The 17,121-nt window shown below is 42.0% G+C and overlaps 2 protein-coding genes across 2 annotated transcripts; both read right to left on the bottom strand.

Moving 5' to 3' along the window:
* Positions 1–1,398: 1,398 nt before the first annotated feature.
* On the bottom strand, positions 1,399–7,945 carry LOC139413508 (guanine nucleotide-binding protein G(i) subunit alpha-3-like). Its single transcript, XM_071160988.1, has 8 exons — positions 7,091–7,945; positions 6,712–6,754; positions 6,399–6,540; positions 5,895–6,052; positions 4,588–4,716; positions 4,235–4,364; positions 2,819–2,972; positions 1,399–2,546 (listed from the first exon to the last, which is right to left on the bottom strand). The coding sequence occupies exons 1-8, from the start codon at positions 7,206–7,208 to the stop codon at positions 2,356–2,358; spliced, it is 1,065 nt and encodes a 354-aa protein (XP_071017089.1). The 5' UTR covers positions 7,209–7,945; the 3' UTR covers positions 1,399–2,355.
* A 7,130-nt stretch (positions 7,946–15,075) lies between these two features.
* Positions 15,076–16,455, bottom strand: LOC139414341 (G-protein coupled receptor 61-like). Its single transcript, XM_071162258.1, has one exon. The coding sequence runs from the start codon at positions 16,453–16,455 to the stop codon at positions 15,076–15,078; it is 1,380 nt and encodes a 459-aa protein (XP_071018359.1).
* Positions 16,456–17,121: the final 666 nt, after the last annotated feature.

Genomic DNA, 17,121 nt, shown 5'->3' with positions numbered 1-17,121 from the left:
AGCCTGTCGTAGCGGATGTACGCAATGTCCCCACGTGCTCTGGCAGCTTTCATGGCTGGGATCAGTCTTTCCTCTTCTGGCGCACAGCTTCAGGATAGTCCTCGTTGAGGAAGATATACGTTCCTCTCAAGTTCTTGGCTCTTTCCAGAACAGCTACTATGCCCTTGAACCTCAGGAACTTGACCACTATCGGCTTGGGCCTATCATCTAGGCCGGTGGTGGGTTTTCCAGTCCTGTGGGCGCACTCTACCTCAATCTTCCTGTGGTCCATCTTCAATTTGGGGCAGCAGGTAGCCTAGTGGTTAGAGTGTTGGACTAGTAACCAAAAGGTTGCAAGATCAAATCCCTGAGCCGACAAGGGAAAAATCTGTTGCTCTGCCGCTGAACAAGGCAGTTAACCAGTTAGCATAGGCCGTCATTGAAAATAAGAATTTGTTCTTAACTGACATTGCTAGTAAAATAAATAAAACATTTTCTGAGATAATTTCACTCACTTTGTCCTCAGACTCAATTCAGGTCTCGTGGAGATTCTGCAATTCCATCCACAACCATGTTGTTTCACCTTGATTGCCCCTCGAGATCTCTCATTGTTATCATGGATTCAGACAGAACTGATGTCATCTTGCCGTTCTGTTTCAACTTGTCGAGCTGACACTGGGAGAACTGCAAACTGTTCTTCAGGTCCTGGACCTCTCTGGTCAGGTCGTCCATTCTTTTATTAGTAGAATCCACGAGTATTTGAACAAAACACTTGAAACTATTTTCTTGTTGTAACAACTAGGTCTCTTTATGTTCATTTAAAAGGTTGTCGATGAAAACCTGCTCCAGAGTACTCAGGACCAGACTGGGGCAAAGTTTTACCTTCCAACAGGACAATGACCCTAAGCACACAGCCAAGACAAAACAGGAGTGGCTTCGGGACAAGTCTCTGAATGTCCTTGAGTGGCTCAGCCAGAGTCTGGACTTGAACATCTCTGGAGAGCACTGAAAATAGCTGTGCAGCAATGTTCCCCACCCAACCTGAGAGATTGAGAGGATCTGCAGAGAAGTATGAGAGAAACTGCCCAAATACAAGTGTCAAGCTAGTAGTGTCATACCAAAGAAGACTTAAGCAGTAATCGTTGCCAAAGGTGCTTCAACAAAGCACTGAGGGTCTGAATACTTTAAATTTACATTTTTGTATAAATTTGCACAAAAAAAATCTAAGAACCTGTTTTGCTTTGTCATTGTGGTGTATTGTGTGTAGATTGAGGGGGAAGAACTATCAATTTTAGAACAAGGCTGTAACGTAAAATGTTGAAAAGTCAAGGGGTCTGAATAGTTTCTGAACCCACTGTATGAGAATCAACGGTATAACTTTTTTACAATCTTATAATTACTATTGAGTAATCAGACAAGTTTGGCCCACATTCAATTTAATCAAAGGAACATTCATGTTAAATGTCCAAATGGCAATGTGATTAACATAAAAAGGAGCATTTCAATGGCAAATACTTAGTTTCTAATAAGGCCACTAAGTGAAAGGCCATAATCTTTATACAAATAGGCCATAATCTTTATACAAATAGTTATATACAAAGATAATCCAAAGAAAATAGGCAACATAATCCAAGTCAAGGCAACCATTACAAAAGCTTATTCTTTAAAAGTGGTTTAAAACATCAAGTGATATCATCTGAAAATTAATCTCTTACAGTTTGTTTACAGCCAGTAAACTACTTTAAGTGTTATGTAACGATCTGAATAGTGATGAATGAAAACAAGAATTCAGCATATTAACATTACCAAGAGATAATTAAAAATACTTAACACTAGTGGACAAGGCCATGACCATTTATACTGTAAGAAAGACTTAGTTATAAAGACAGTTATAAAGAGTTATCAAAACTCAGAAAATGCATAATAGTTGATATCCTATTCAACATTTACAACATAATTAATACCTTTTAACCCTTTAAAGTGAACGCTGAAAGCCTAAGTGCAGATGTTTGAAAAGGTTTGACAGAAATTTGGCAATAACATTCAAAAATGAGAAATACAACACTCACAACTTAAAAAGTAAGTCCATAGCCATGAATCCACAACAAAAGTATAGAAAAGCAAAAGCACATAAGTGGCCTATGTAATCTTGTCTTGAAATATCCAAGGATTCATCATACATTATGGCAACAGTATATGGTCTAACAACCCCCATGTACTCTGCAGCGTACTTCTGCAGTTCAAACAATGAACCTTTCCAATAGCCAATCATAGATGTGGACTGTCAAAGGCAATGAGCAATTCCCACTTGTAAATGCGCGAGAGGATTCCAACACACTCCCGCCCCTATGATGACAGGCAGATGTTGCAGGAGTCTCAGTACAAGCCAACCTCCTTCAGGCTGGCTTTGATAATGACATCAGTGACAGCGTCAAAGACAAACTGCACGTTCTTAGTGTCAGTAGCACAAGTGAAATGGGTGTAGATCTCCTTTGTATCCTTCCGCTTGTTCAAGTCTTCAAACTGACACTGAATGTAGGTTGACGCCTCTTTGTATGTGTTTGGACCTAGAGTAGTGGAAGAGAATGTATTCTCATTTATGCACTTATTCTCAAAGGACATGCAAAATAAGTATAACTCAATACACCGCTTTGGGCAAACTAGTAATTTCCTATTATGGACAAACACTTGCTAAACTTTAATTTCCTGCTTTGCCAAAGTGTGTCCCTGAGGCTCCTCCCATATTGCACAAGCTAATATTTCAAAATAGAGGTATTACTCATTACTCAGACATCTCAAACAAGAACCCACTATGTACAGCTACTCTCCACTGATGTACCTGAGTACTCTGGGTAGCAGATAGTGAGCGGGCTCTTCTGGATCTTGTCCTCAAACAGATCCTTCTTGTTGAGAAAGAGGATGACTGAGGTGCCCGTGAACCACTTGTTGTTACAGATGGAGTCAAATAGCTTCATGCTCTCATGCATACGGTTCTATGGAGAGATGAGCAGTGTCAGGGTCTGTGTGTGGGTGAAACTGTTATGCAATCTCTTTTGATAAGACTTGATATACAGTACCAGTCAAAAGTTTGGACACACCTACTCATTCAAGGATTTTCTACATTGTAGAATAACAGTGAAGACATCAAAACACGAAATAACACATATGGAATCATGTAGTAACCAAAACAAAAATATATTTTATATTTGAGATTCTTCTAAGTAGAAAAAGTAGAACCTTTGACAGCTTTGCACACTCTTTGCATTCTGTCAACCAGCTTCACCTGGAATGCTTTTCCAACAGTCTTGAAGGAGTTCCCACATATGCTGAGCACTTGTTGGCTGCTTTTCCTTCACTCTGCGGTCCAACTCATCCCAAATCATCTCAATTGGGTGGAGGTCGGGTAATTGTGGAGGCCAGGTCATCTGATGCCGCACTCCATCACTCTCCTTCTTGGTCAAATAGCCCTTACACAGCCTGGAGGTGTGTTTTGGGTCATTGACCTGTTGAAAATCAAATCGTCCCACTAAGCCCAAACCACATGGGATGGCGTATCGCTGCAGAATGCTGTGGTGGCCATGCTGGTTAAGTGTGCCTTGAATTCTAAATAAATCACAGACAGTGTCACCAGCAAAGCAACCCCACATCTTCACACCTCCTCCATGCTTCACGTGGTAACCACACATGCGAAGATCATCCATTTACCTACTCTGCATCTTACAAAGGCACGGCGGTTGGAACCAAAAATCTCAAATTTGGACTCATCAGACCAAAGGACAGATTTCCACCTGTCTAATGTCCATTGCTCGTGTTTCTTGGCCCAAGCAAGTCTTCTTATTGGTGTCCTTTAGTTGTGTTTCTTTGCAGCAATTCAACCACTAAGGCATGATTCACAGTCTCCTCTGAACAGTTGATGTTGAAATGTGTCTGTTACTTGAACTCTGTGAAGAACTTATTTGGGCTGCAATCTGAGGTGCAGTTAACTGTAGTGAACTTATCCTCTGCAGCAGAGATAACTCTGGGTCTTCCTTGCAAAGCAACTTCTAAACACTTTCGGTTACTACATGATTCCATGTGTTATTTCATAGTTTTGATGATGTCTTCACTTGTTCTACAATGTAGAAAATAGTAAAAATAAAGAAAAATCCTGGAATTAGGTGTACAAACTTTTGACTGGTACTGTACATTTTATACTGCACAACCTTGTAAATACCACATGACTATAGATCTAGAGTTGATGCCCTGTCCCACTCACCATCTCCTCATCCTCAGCCAGCACCAGGTCATAGTCACTCAGCGCCACACAGAAGATGATGGCTGTGACTCCCTCAAAGCAGTGGATCCACTTCTTCCTCTCTGACCTCTGACCACCCACATCAAACATCCTGCAGCCAGGACGAGTCAGACAGAGACATGAGGAAGTGAGAAAAATAGGACATAAAAAAAAGGGTATGAAAGGCAGTGAAACATTCATACAGTATGATGTGGTCACTACGGTGATGTACAAATAGTTTTGGGCTTTTCTACATTACATCATTATCTGCAGGGACAAAGTGCCTCAGTGATTATTAGTGTCAGTGCAGAGTGCTGTGTTAACAGGTTACTGACTTGAAGTAGAGGTCCTTGAATGTGAAGTGTGTCTCCACGATGCCGGTGGTCTTGACTCTTGTCCGCAAAACATCCTGCTGCGTGGGCACATAGTTCTGCTGGGATATCCTGTCCAAATCATTCAGGTAACTGAGGAGAAAGCAGACTGACTTAATGTAAAAAGTTACTTAAAAACACTACTACTTGCCAATTGTTGGATAATACAGTTTCAAATTGGTGAGCCAAGACATGCAAATGGGAAGTTCTGATTTTGAATCAACTATGGATTCGAACAACAATGCAAGTGAACAAATAAAGCCAATATGGAGGAATATAAAACAAACAAAGAAATGATTCCTAAAACAACTCAGAGAACTTGTAATCATATAGTCTGTCTCGTTTGCCTCGAGTCCTGAAATCTCCCGTTTTTCCTAAATAAACTAAGTGACGGCAACTAGGGCCGGGACCATACCAGTATTGTGATACTCGTTAGTATCATGGCAAGGAAACAAAACACTAAGCGGATTTATGTTGGAAACAAACATGTTGTCATCCAGAGTCACATTTATTTATTTTCCAAGCAATAGCACAAAATATTTAGTATACAGTAGGTTTTTAAAGGACCAAAGAGTTGTCTGCTTCCGGTTTTCATTTTTGCCATGGAAAGAATATTGCGATAATGGTATTGTCCCGGCACTAACGGCAACCTGTTTCTGCCTTTAGGGACGGAACTTCCCGTTTCTATTGTTTCAGCAGTGTGATGCAACAGCAGCAGTCTATCACAGGGTTCCTCCTTTCATGTCCTCACTGGTATCAGAGGAGTCAGACATGTCTCAAACTAGGAGTCAGTTTCAGGGAAATAATTCGTACCTAGCCAACTTATCTAGCAACAGGGGACTTTTTCCTGGTCCATGATAAAAAAAAAAGAATTAAACATATTTCATAACATTAATCCTCTTCTTTTACTGTTACACTTGGCCTATGGCCTGACCCATTGTGACTAACACCCCCTCCCTCCTTCAGGCTATGCGCAAACCCTACACCTCAACCTGAGCACTTCCATTCTGCCACCTCTGGTCTCTTGGCCCTCCAACCGCTACAGGGGTCAGCTCCAGTTCAGCCCAGTCCAAGCGCTTATGTCCTGGCAACGGCTTCCCCCTGAAGTTCAGACAGTCCCTGCACATCTTCCGAAATCATTTGAAACTACCTCTTCAAAGAGGATGGCCAAGTGTGCAAGACGATATCCCTCCTATCATTCACTATGGTTCTCTGGTCATTTTAATACTTGATTCACACAGTTTTACAGCAGATATTTGTAATGCTCTTACTATGAGGCTGAGTCGTTGAGCTGGTACTCTCTGGACCTGCCAAAGCAGATCTGGACCCCTCCATCCTGCCATAACCTCTTGATGACCCCAGCCAGTTCAGGGGTCATGACCCCTTCCTCTGCTGAGCTGGCCAAGGTAAAGAGCTGGCGGGCATCATCCTGGAGCCAAGCAAACAGTTACCAAAAAGAAACTACTTCTGACAGATCTCATCCTTGTGGGAACAGTATGACAACAGAAAAATGTCACTCAAATCAACATGTTAGGTACAGAATCAGCTTTCAAGTGATTTACTTCACATGCTGACCATCCATGTTGGAATGGAATGTCTCTGCAGCCGGTGGATCATTCTGTACACTGTTCTTGTAAAGTTCATACTTCCTTGTAGTCATAACAAAGAGAAACAACACTTACTGTGGTATTTTACAAATGGGGAAAAAGCAGTAGTAAACTACATACACTGTTCTAAAACCACTGGAATGTAAGAGAATCTTCAAGCTGACTCACTGATCTTGCTGTGTCCCCAAAGTCAATGGCGAGCCTGCCCATGGCTCTGATGATGGCGATGATGGACTGGATGGTGTTGCTGTAAACCACAACCCTGTACTGGCTACACTCCTCCTGTGTGTAGCCATCCTCATGGATGATTCTGGGTGCAGGAAGAGAAGGTTATCACGCACATCTTACTGGTGCTTGTGGTCAACATCTAATCTAGATAACATCTCAATGGCTCCTAAATGATTAATCCCTTCATAAGTGTTCCTAATCAGTAAAAAGCTGTTTTTGGGGTGTGCACAAAACTGTTGAAATATGTACTCACTTCATCTGCTTTACAACGGTGCTCTTCCCAGACTCCCCAGCACCTTGAAGTGAAAAGTTTAGTGGTAAAGAGAGAAGCCATAAGATCAGGTAGAAAGTTTCAACTCTTAGCTCCACTAAACGTGTAAAGATATAAAAACAATCACGCACAGTCAGTGCTCAGAACCAGCAGAATCCATCTGTTTAAGTTCTACACCCCCCCACCCTACTGCTTTGGGGCCTTTACACCTGGTCTGAGAATCTAGCGGAAACAATTAGGCTACACCATGAGCATGAAAGCTCAAATGAAAGTTGTCATGATCATTCAGTCATGAGCCCTACATAAAAGTAATCAATTAGACTTCAGACCCTGCCAATGTCAGTCACATAGGAACACTCACCTAGAAGCAACAATTTGACTTCACTTGAAGCCTTTTCGCCAGATTCTCTCAGATTCCGATCAATGATTTTACTCCTCTCCATGGCAGCTTTATCTTCGGCACTTAGTGTGCAACCCATTTTGATCCCAGCAGGTAAATCCTAAATACTATGATAATGTAAAGCTGGAAAGCTACCTGGCGTTTGACAAGTTATCCAAATGGAAAAAACGTTCAGTAAAAAAGACGGAATGACATTCTAATTCTAATTCTAACTACAAAGTTGTACTGTTGTGTCTGTCAAACGCTTGCCGCAGAATTCTGGTCCATGTTAACTACGACACGTTTCCAAACTACATTTGTGCGACGACGAGCATAATGGGGGCAAAAAAGGGGAAAAAAAGGCGTTGGCCAGCAAGCTAGCTAGTACATGTTAGCTTTTACTATGCATATGTCATGTAACTTGCTAGGAAGCCGAATACTTAACGTTTTAATAGAAGAACATGAAAATTCAACATTCATTCGAAGAAACAAATGAAGTAGCTAGTTACCAAATTAACTTAATGTTAGGTAGCTATAAATTGTCCGTTTGGCTAAACAAAGTTAGTAGCTAACTGTAGCTTTAAGTTCTTTCCGGGTTGGCTTGAAAAGTTTTTTTTTTTTTTTTTGCTGAATATCGTGAGTTAAAAGTTTACACACGAAAAAAAATCTCAACACCCTAAACTGATTCAAAATACTCACACACGTCTAAATACTACTGGCTGTTGACTGCTCTTTTGTTAACAATTTAAATTGTCTGGCCCTACAATTATGCAAGCTTGCAGATGAGATGAGCAAACAAATGTTGACTCTCATCGTCATGTGACGCGGTAATCAAGCAAAATAATTGCTGGGTCTGATGGGAAATGAAGTCTAAATCTATCAGTAATTGATTACATGATTCTCAACCACGGGCATAAGAGGACTAGGAGCTTTCAGGGTGTCTGAAAAAGCATAAAACGAACACATTGAAAATTACAGCAGCTAGACTAAAAGGTGGTCCCCAGATTGTTTGAGAGCGTTTCAAAGATTTTACTGAGTTACGGTTCATATAAGGAAATCGGTCAATTTTTAAAAAAGAATTAAGCCCTAATTTATGGATTTCACATTTTTATTTTATTTTATTTCACCTTTATTTAGCCAGGTAGGCTAGTTAAGAACAAGTTCTCATTTGCAACTGCGACCTGGCCAAGATAAAGCATAGTAATTCGACACATACAACAACACAGAGTTACACATGGAATAAACAAAACATAGTCAATAATACAGTAGAACAAAATAAAACAAAAGGTCTATATACAGTGAGTGCACATGAGGTAAGATAAGGGAGTCAAGGCAATAAATAGGCCATGGTGGCGAAGTAATTACAATATAGAAATTAAACACTGGAATTGGAGATGTGCAGAAGATGAACGTGCAAGTAGAGATACTGGGGTGCAAAGGAGCAAGATAAATAAAGTATGAGTATGAAGCGAGCGCCAACCAACGAGAGGGTACAGCCAATGGTGGGTAGTGTATGGGGCTTTGGTGACAAAACGGATGGCACTGTGATAGACTGCATCCAGTTTGTTGAGTAGAGTGTTGGAGGCTATTTTATAGATGACATCACCGAAGTCGAGGATTGGTAGGATGGTCAGTTTTACAAGGGTATGTGTCGCAGCATGAGTGAAGGATGCTTTGTTGAGATATAAGAAGCTGATTCTAGATTTAATTTTGGATTGGAGATGCTTAATGTGAGTCTGGAAGGAGAGTTTACAGTCTAACCAGACACCTAGGTATTTGTAGTTGTCCACGTATTCTAAGTCAGAGCCGTCCAGAGTAGTAATGCTGGACTGGCGAGCAGGTGCAGGCAGTGATCGGTTGAAGAGCATGCATTTAGTTTTACTTGCACTTAAGAGCAGTTGGAGGCATGACTGAGAATATGACTGGGAATATATTGTAGATATGCATCTGTTGGTAAAAAAAAAAGGCAAGGGCGTGGATCAGTTTCTGATGTGACCACCGTTTGTTTGATGCAGCATTGAGTTTATCAGGTTGTTGATTGTGGCCTGTGGAATGTTGTCCCACTCCTCTTCAATGGCTGTGCGATGTTGCTGGATATTGGCGGGAACTGGAACACACTGTCGTACACGTAGATCCATAGCATCCCAAACATGCTCAATGGGTGACATGTCTGGTGAGTATGCAGGCCACGGAAGAACTGTGATATTTTCAGTTTCCAGGAATTGTGTACAGATTGCTGAAATATGAGGTAATTGCGGCAGATGAATGGAACGAAAATGGGCCTCCGGATCTCGTCATGTTATCTCTGTGCATTCAAATTGCCATTGATAAAATGCAATTGTGTTTGTTGTCCATAGCTTATGCCTGCCCACAACCACCACGGGGCTCTCTGTTCACAACGTTGACATCAGCAAACCACTCGCCCACACAATGCCATACACGTGGTCTGCCATCTGCCCAGTACAGTTGAAACTGGGATTCATCCGTGAAGAGCACACTTCTCCAGCGTGCCAATCGCCATCGAAGGTGAGCATTTGCCCACTGAAGTCAGTTACCATGCCAAACTGCAGTTAGGTCAAGACCATGGTGAGGATGACAAGCACCCAGATGAGCTTCCCTGAGATGGTTTCTGACAGTTTGTACAGAAATTCTTTAGTGGTGAAAACCCACAGTTGCATCAGCTGTCTGGGTGGCTGGTCTCAGACGATCCCTGGGCTAGTTTCATATGGTCTACGGTTGTGAGGCCGGTTGGACGTACCGCCAAATTCTCTAAAATGAAGTTGGAGGTGGCTTATGGTACAGAAATTAACATGAAAATCTCTGGCAACAGCTCTGATGAGCATTCCTGCAGTCCGCATGATAATTACATGCTCCCTCAAACCTTGAGACATCTGTGGCATTGTGTTGTGTGACAAAACCTTTTATTGTCCCCAGCACAAGGCTCACCCGTGTAATGAGTATGCTGTTTAATCAGCTTCTTGATATGCCACACCTGTCAGGTGGATGGATTATCTTTGCAAAGGAGAAATGCTCACTAACAGGGATGTAAACAAAATTGTTTACAAAATTTGAGAGAAATAAGCGTTCTGTGCGCATGGAAAATTTCTGTCAGGTTGCGTGTTTGAATCGCATCACGAACAACTTTAGCATTTTAGCAACTTTGCAACTATTTACTACTTTTTAGGTACTTTGCAACTACTTAGCTAACCCTTAACATGTTAGCTAACCCTTCCACACACTTTAACCCTTTAACATAACTCCAAAACTTTACCCTAACCCTAACCTTAATCCTAACCTTAACTCCTAAACCCTAGCCCAGCTAATGGTAGCCACAACAAATAGGAATACATAACATATCATACAAAATGTCAGTGGTTATATGTTGCCATGGGAATAGCAGAGCCTGGAGAAGCTGGGGGCTGGTTTACTGAGGGGTCTTTGCTAGTAACTGTACTAGGTCAGCAACAAGATCGTGGTAAAAAATAAAACAGGGCATTTCATGCATAATATTACTTTTATTCAACAGAGTCAGAATTATTTTTTTGGAATATAGGGGTAGGAGTTTCCCAATGCATTTACTCTAGCGAATTCCAACTGAAAAATAATATGTTATTGTCCTACACTGTAAATTGTGTCACTGCTGATTATTTCAACAGTATCTATTTGTCCTAAGCTGGTAAACCCTGTCCTACACCTACACTCTCTTCTCTTTCTGTCTATCCACTACTCTCATAATATAATGAGTGAAATGTGAAAGTGTCCATCGTGCCCTTTGTTGTGACTGTTTTTCTCTTTTCTTTTACCTGAAGGTCAGATCACCGACTCTGACTTTGAAGTTAAAATGTCACCCCGAGGTTAGAGTATTTGAACTGCATCTTTCCCCCTCTTTCAATGGTATATCAAAGCAATGAGGGGCACCAACCACATACAGTGAACTACAATACTGCTCCACCCAGCAGCTAATGGAAATAAAGATGAGCCACCCAAATAACCTCCATTAAGAAAGTTAACATCAATCCTGCACACAAACAAACATAAAGTAGAGCAGTTTTACAGAATATATTTATAAATTATATTCATCAATCCTCAACAATATGCTAATTACCTTTTTGGAGGATCAAAACATTCTGGTGGAAGAACAAAATGGTTTTCGTAAATCCAGAGCCTACATACTGTAGATCATATATTTTCGGTCTGTACAATAATTGGAAATTGATCACACGAAGAGAAGCCTACTTTTGCACGTTTCATTGATTTCCAGAAAGCTTTTGATTTTGTAAATAGGGATCTTTTAGCATATAGTTTGTTAAAGACAGGGGTTGAAGGGAAATTTTATCACGCAATCCAGTCTCTTTACAAAGTATTGTTTGCTTGTGTGCGTGATAATGAATATCGTACAGATTGATTTCCCACACCCTCAGGTGTAAAACAAGAAGACGGCATATCACCGACTTTGTTTGCTATGTTCAAAAATTATTTGGCTAAATAAATGAAACAGTTAAATATTGGAGTAAGATATTATGATGAAATGTTGATGATATTATTTTGATGGCAGAAAATGAACAAGACCTGCAGAACATGTTATTATGTGCACACAATTGGTGTAAAAGATGGAGACTCATGATCAACCAGACAAATACACAGATAATGCATTTTAGAAAACCAGGTACTGAGATAAGTGTTTTTCAGTTTTGTTTTTGTGAAGACATTCTTGAGCTTACTAGCAATTATAAATATTTGGCTATTTTTATTGATTAACATATTACCTTTCTATACGGAACATCTGCCCTGGCCAACTCAGCAAGTTGGCTTTGAGCGCTTTGGGGAGTCAGGAAAACTAAAACACTCAAAAATACTGGTTATGCTACGTATTCCAAACTGTATCAGACATGTGTGTGTCCTGTTCTGGACTATTCAGCAGTAGTGTGTGGTGCTAAGAGGTATTTTAAAAATGAACTTGTCCATAATAGAGCAGTACGTTACTTTTTAGGAGTCCACAAGTTTGCACTGATTCAATAACTGGGGGCATGGCCTGGGAACCCTGTGAGGTGAGATTGAAGGTATATCCCAGACTGGCCAATAAAAAGCAAAGATTAAGATGGGCAAAATAACACAGACACTGGACAGAGATATGTTTTTTTCATTGCAACTCTGCCTAGAAGGCCAGCATCTCAGAGTTGCCTCTTCACTGTTGACATTGAGACTGGTGTATTGCGGGTACTATTTAATGAAGCTGCCAGTTGAGGACTTGTGAGGCATCTGTTTCTCAAACTCGACATTCTAATGTACTTGTCCTCTTGCTCAGTTGTGCAGCGGGGCCTCCCACTCCTCTTTCTATTCTGGTCAGAGCCAGTTTGAGCTGTTCTGTGAAGGGAGTAGTACAGAGCATTGTACGAGATCTTCAGTTTCTTTGCAATTTCTCGCATGGAATAGCTTTCATTTCTCAGAACAAGAATAGACTGACGAGTTTCAGAAGAAAGTTATTTGTTTCTGTACATTTTTAGCCTGTAATCGAATCCACACATGTCGATGCTCCATGTACTCAACTAGTCTAAAGAAGGGCAGTTTAATTGCTTCTTTAATCAGCACAACAGTTTTCAGCTGTGCTAACATAATTGCAAAAGGGTTTTATAATGATCTATTAGCCTTTTAAAATGATAAACTTGGATTAGCTGACACAACCTGCATTTGGAACACAGGAGTGATGGTTTCTGATAATGGGCCTCTGTAAGCCTATGTAGATATTCCATTCAAAATCTGCCATTTCCAGCTACAATAGTCATTTACAACATTAAGAATGTCTACGCTGTATTTCTGATCAATTCAATGTTATTTTAATGGACAAAAAAATGTGTTTTTCTTTCAAAAACAAGGAAATTTCTAAGTGACCCCAAACCTTTGAATGGCAATTGTTTGGATAACCTTATTTACTATTATGTATTGATTTTTAGCTTACATTTTTTTCACACTTCATGCGATGCACAATGCAGAGAACATCGGAAGAAGAATTATCATTTAATTATCATAGTGAAATATTGTAATGTTTGTTCATGTGTCAATTAATTCCATAAGGGATGGCTTGCCAATTGGCAAATCTGACACAAAAATAACATTTCATTCATTCATTCATATTTGTTAAACCAATCAATAAACGATTAAGAAGCCAGAAACTAAATAAATAACTTTTATTCTGTACTCTTGCATAAACCATATATGTTTTAACAAGGCTGATACCTCAAATTGGCCAGTACTGTTTTGGACAGCTCAAACCATTCTAAATCCCCTCACAATGTGACACCAGAGATAGCAGACGTGAAGGCGTTGTATCAAGTCTCTCAGACAAAGCCACGAGGACAGCTTTGGTCAGTCTGTCCTTGTCCAGCTGCAGAAGGAAAGCAACCCAGGGAGCATAGAGTTAAAAACATGTGGCATGACTTACACCATATCTTTTCTATGTGTACATTGTGTGCTGGACCTGCAAATTAAGTCAATATTGTAACTGAGGTAGAGAACTCTGAGGAGCTGCACTGTAAAATATAATTGGTTTATTACATTCTCCAACCCGCTGCTCCACAGCTAATCAACACACATTGAAAAGACAGTTACTGTATTCCATATGAAAACACCATTGTATTTAGTTAATTAATCGCAAAAGATACAGTAATCAATAATACCTAATAATCTGTCAGGTTTTATCTAACATAAAACACAGCTACATTTGTAAAACAGCAAATGTAAAAATCAAATTGTATAGAAATGTAATGTAGTGCATCAATTAACAAAAATACTCCTGCCTTTAAATAACTGAACATCTGCCAATGTATTGAACACCTGCCCATGTCAATTTGAGGGGCACTGGTACTATCTAAACGGTAGATAGATGAAAATAAATGTACTTTTAAGTAGTTCAGGATTAGTAAGGAAAAGATTGCCTACATCCTAACTGTGGTCACAATAAACCTGGCCTGCTTATGGGAAAACACAGATGATGTGTTCAGGAAAAGCACCAGAGAGAGGGTGTATCTGCCCAGAGGTTTACCTATCAACAACAGGTGCTTCTTACTTCCTCCGTGCCTCAACCTCACAACCAGGGCACAATTAAAGTACTGTAGCTCATTCATCATCTCTAAAAGTCCCAACTTTCAGTATCTTTATCGTAGTTATATTGTGACCATTCGCTCACTGTCTACTATGCATCCGTTTAATTATATTTTACAGAGGTGAAGGGGTCAGGAATACTTATATATTTTCAGGCATGTCTTCCTGCACTCCAATATTGGTTTCTATATTCAACAGCTTATGTAAATAAGCTGCCATACATCAATTCTTCAAAAGTAATTGATCTACCAGTATCAGATATTGGACAAGTGTTTGGCTCAATGATGACTTCTGAAAGTCATAAAACCTGATATAGTTTAAAGTAGGCTTAACGAAAGAAAGACGGCTGACAGACTCTAACATCCCCTTTGCTCAAGGGCTTGTTTGGTTTGAAATCCAAAAAGGAACATCTCAGAATAGATAATACATCTGTATTAATAACGTACTGACACTATCAATGCATTGTGAAGTAAAAAAAAGTAAAGAATTAAATCTCTAAAACGAATTCCCTCACAAACAACCCCAATATCGGCATCACTGACCATATTAACCTGTCAGATACACTGCAGCTACAGTTGTGCCATTTGTCTTTCTCCCCAAAATGCCACAATCCACAGCAAATTATTTGTTGTATACTCTAATAGGAACATGATACAAATAATATAAATTCCATAGCATTGCATCCTTTACAGAATGGAAAGTGAAGCTGCAAAATGCAATTCCCATTGCACAGCTTTTGATTGTTAAGAATAAAATGCTTTATGTTAATACTTCGTGACGTACTGTATACCAGTGTGGTTATGTTACTGTGGTAATTGTTATCCTGGTAACTTTTTGTGTTGATTTTTTACATAAAATAAATCCATAACCTAACTGTCCGATATGATATGGTTGTTTTTGATCTGGTGATGCTCAAGGAACTCTGAGGTCTCCTCTGCAATCTGTCCTGGGATGCGGAAGTCAATGGGTATAGGCTGTGGGGGCTGGACCAGGGGCCGGCAGGCCTCTCCCTTGGGGCTGGAGGTGCTGTGGGAGTCCTGGGGATCCAGGTTGCAGCCAGTGCCCTGGAGAAACTGCAGGAAATTCTCCTGTATGGATCCCTCACGGCTGGGCAGTCGGTCCTCCTCTCCCGTTGCCTGGCGAAACAGGCAAGGCACATGCTTGCCCAGCTCCTCTCGGATCTGTCGGTTCAGACAGCCGTAGAAGAAGGGGTTGGAGGTGAAGCAAAAGTAGCCGATCCAGGTGACGACCTCCTCCAGGGGGACCAGCGTGGCTGGAGGGCTAGAGGCCAGAGCTGAGTACAGGTGAAAGGAGAAGTAGGGCAGCCAACAGCACAGGAACTGTCCTCCCACTGCTGCTAACACCGCTGCCGCCTTACCCCCTCCGAAGGCGCGGTGAGGAGTGTCGCGCCCCGCCCCTGTCCCCGAGCTGGTCACCATGGTGGAGCGGCTGCTGAGCGACTCAGAGCGATGCCGGCGTGGCGTGTCCATCCAGGTCGGCAGGGGCCCATGGTGCATGGCTGCCACTCGCGCCACCTTGAACATGCTGCAGTACACTACCAGGATGACCATCAGTGGACACAGGAAGTACACCAGCGTGAACAGGACCATGAAGGCAACACGGTTTGACCCGCCCCCTGTCCAGTGCAAGGAGCATCGCCTGTGACCCTGAGCAGCAGAGGGTGAGGGTACACCTCCACCCCCTCCCCCAACTCCAGCACCCTCCAGAAGAGAAGTCCTTTCGCCCTGTAAGGCCCAGGCCAGCAGCGGCAGGAAGGACATGGACAAAGCTTTGACCCATATCCCCACCAGCACTGAGGCCACCAGGCCCAGGGTCATCTTCACCTCGTAGCGCATGGGGTGGATGATGTAGTAGTAGCGCTCCACGTTGATGGCTGAGATGGAGAGGATGGCGGCGCTGACCAGGCACACGCTGAGGAAGAGGTAGCTCCGACACAGGGCCTCGCCAAAGAAGGCCCGGCCTGAGAGCATGCCCAGGGGCATCAGAACCAGGGCCGCCAGCAGGTCCACCAGGCACAGGTGGAAGACAAAGGCAAACTTACGTAGCTGTGGGGCCTTGGCGATGACAGCCATTATGGCCCCGTTGCCCACCACGGCCAGCAGGTCCATGAGCAGCATGGTGAGTAGCGCTATTGACTGGGACAGAGCTCCGCTCTCGGGTGACTCATAGGACGAGGTGTTGGGCATGGACAGTGGGAAGGGGAGGGAGGAGTTCCACAATGGCTCCATCGAATGGCGGGACAAGGCGGGCGGGGGGTGTCAATCACAGGCCCATCACCCATCCTTCACAGCCTGGGGCGGGGCCAGGAACCAGAGGCCCAGTCTGGGAGGAGGTCAGACAGCAGCAGCTCTATAGACAGGGGGTGAGATCCTGCGTCACCCTTTGAAAAGTCAACTCCCCTCAACCTCCTCAGCAATGCAGGCCTTTTCCTAGGAACAGAGAGAAGCAGGATGAAGGACATTAGCTACTGCAGTTTGATTAAGCTGAACCGCGGTGCACCAGGCTATGGCCCGTGACGTGAATGGGCAAAGCACTGACGAAGGAGCGGCGTTCTCAAATCGAACAGTAATCCGCGCTGCTCGTCATGTTGTCAAAAAAGCAGCAGGATGCATCGTTCGGAAACATACAACATCTCTTTCCCATTAAATATATTTTCAATTTTCATTTGGAAGGCAGGTAAAGGGTTTTTATCAAAAGCAGTCACTTTTGCATGTGAAAACACATGAATCCTCTCAGACTCAACTCAAGCACACTCTCAGTCAACCTTAGCCACAAACACAGCCCTCAGCTGTGAAACCTGCTACTAAAACCTGGGGTGTTATCTTTAATCCAAACAGCTGCAAAATGTTCTGTTTTGCAACAAAAACTAGAGTTTCCATTAGACAAGTTTAGGT

This window comes from Oncorhynchus clarkii, chromosome 7, assembly GCF_045791955.1.
Source record: "Oncorhynchus clarkii lewisi isolate Uvic-CL-2024 chromosome 7, UVic_Ocla_1.0, whole genome shotgun sequence".
In the NCBI taxonomy this organism is placed as follows: domain Eukaryota; kingdom Metazoa; phylum Chordata; class Actinopteri; order Salmoniformes; family Salmonidae; genus Oncorhynchus; species Oncorhynchus clarkii.
The sequence above is the reverse complement of the archived record's forward strand: the minus strand, read 5'-3'. Positions and strand labels throughout refer to the sequence as shown.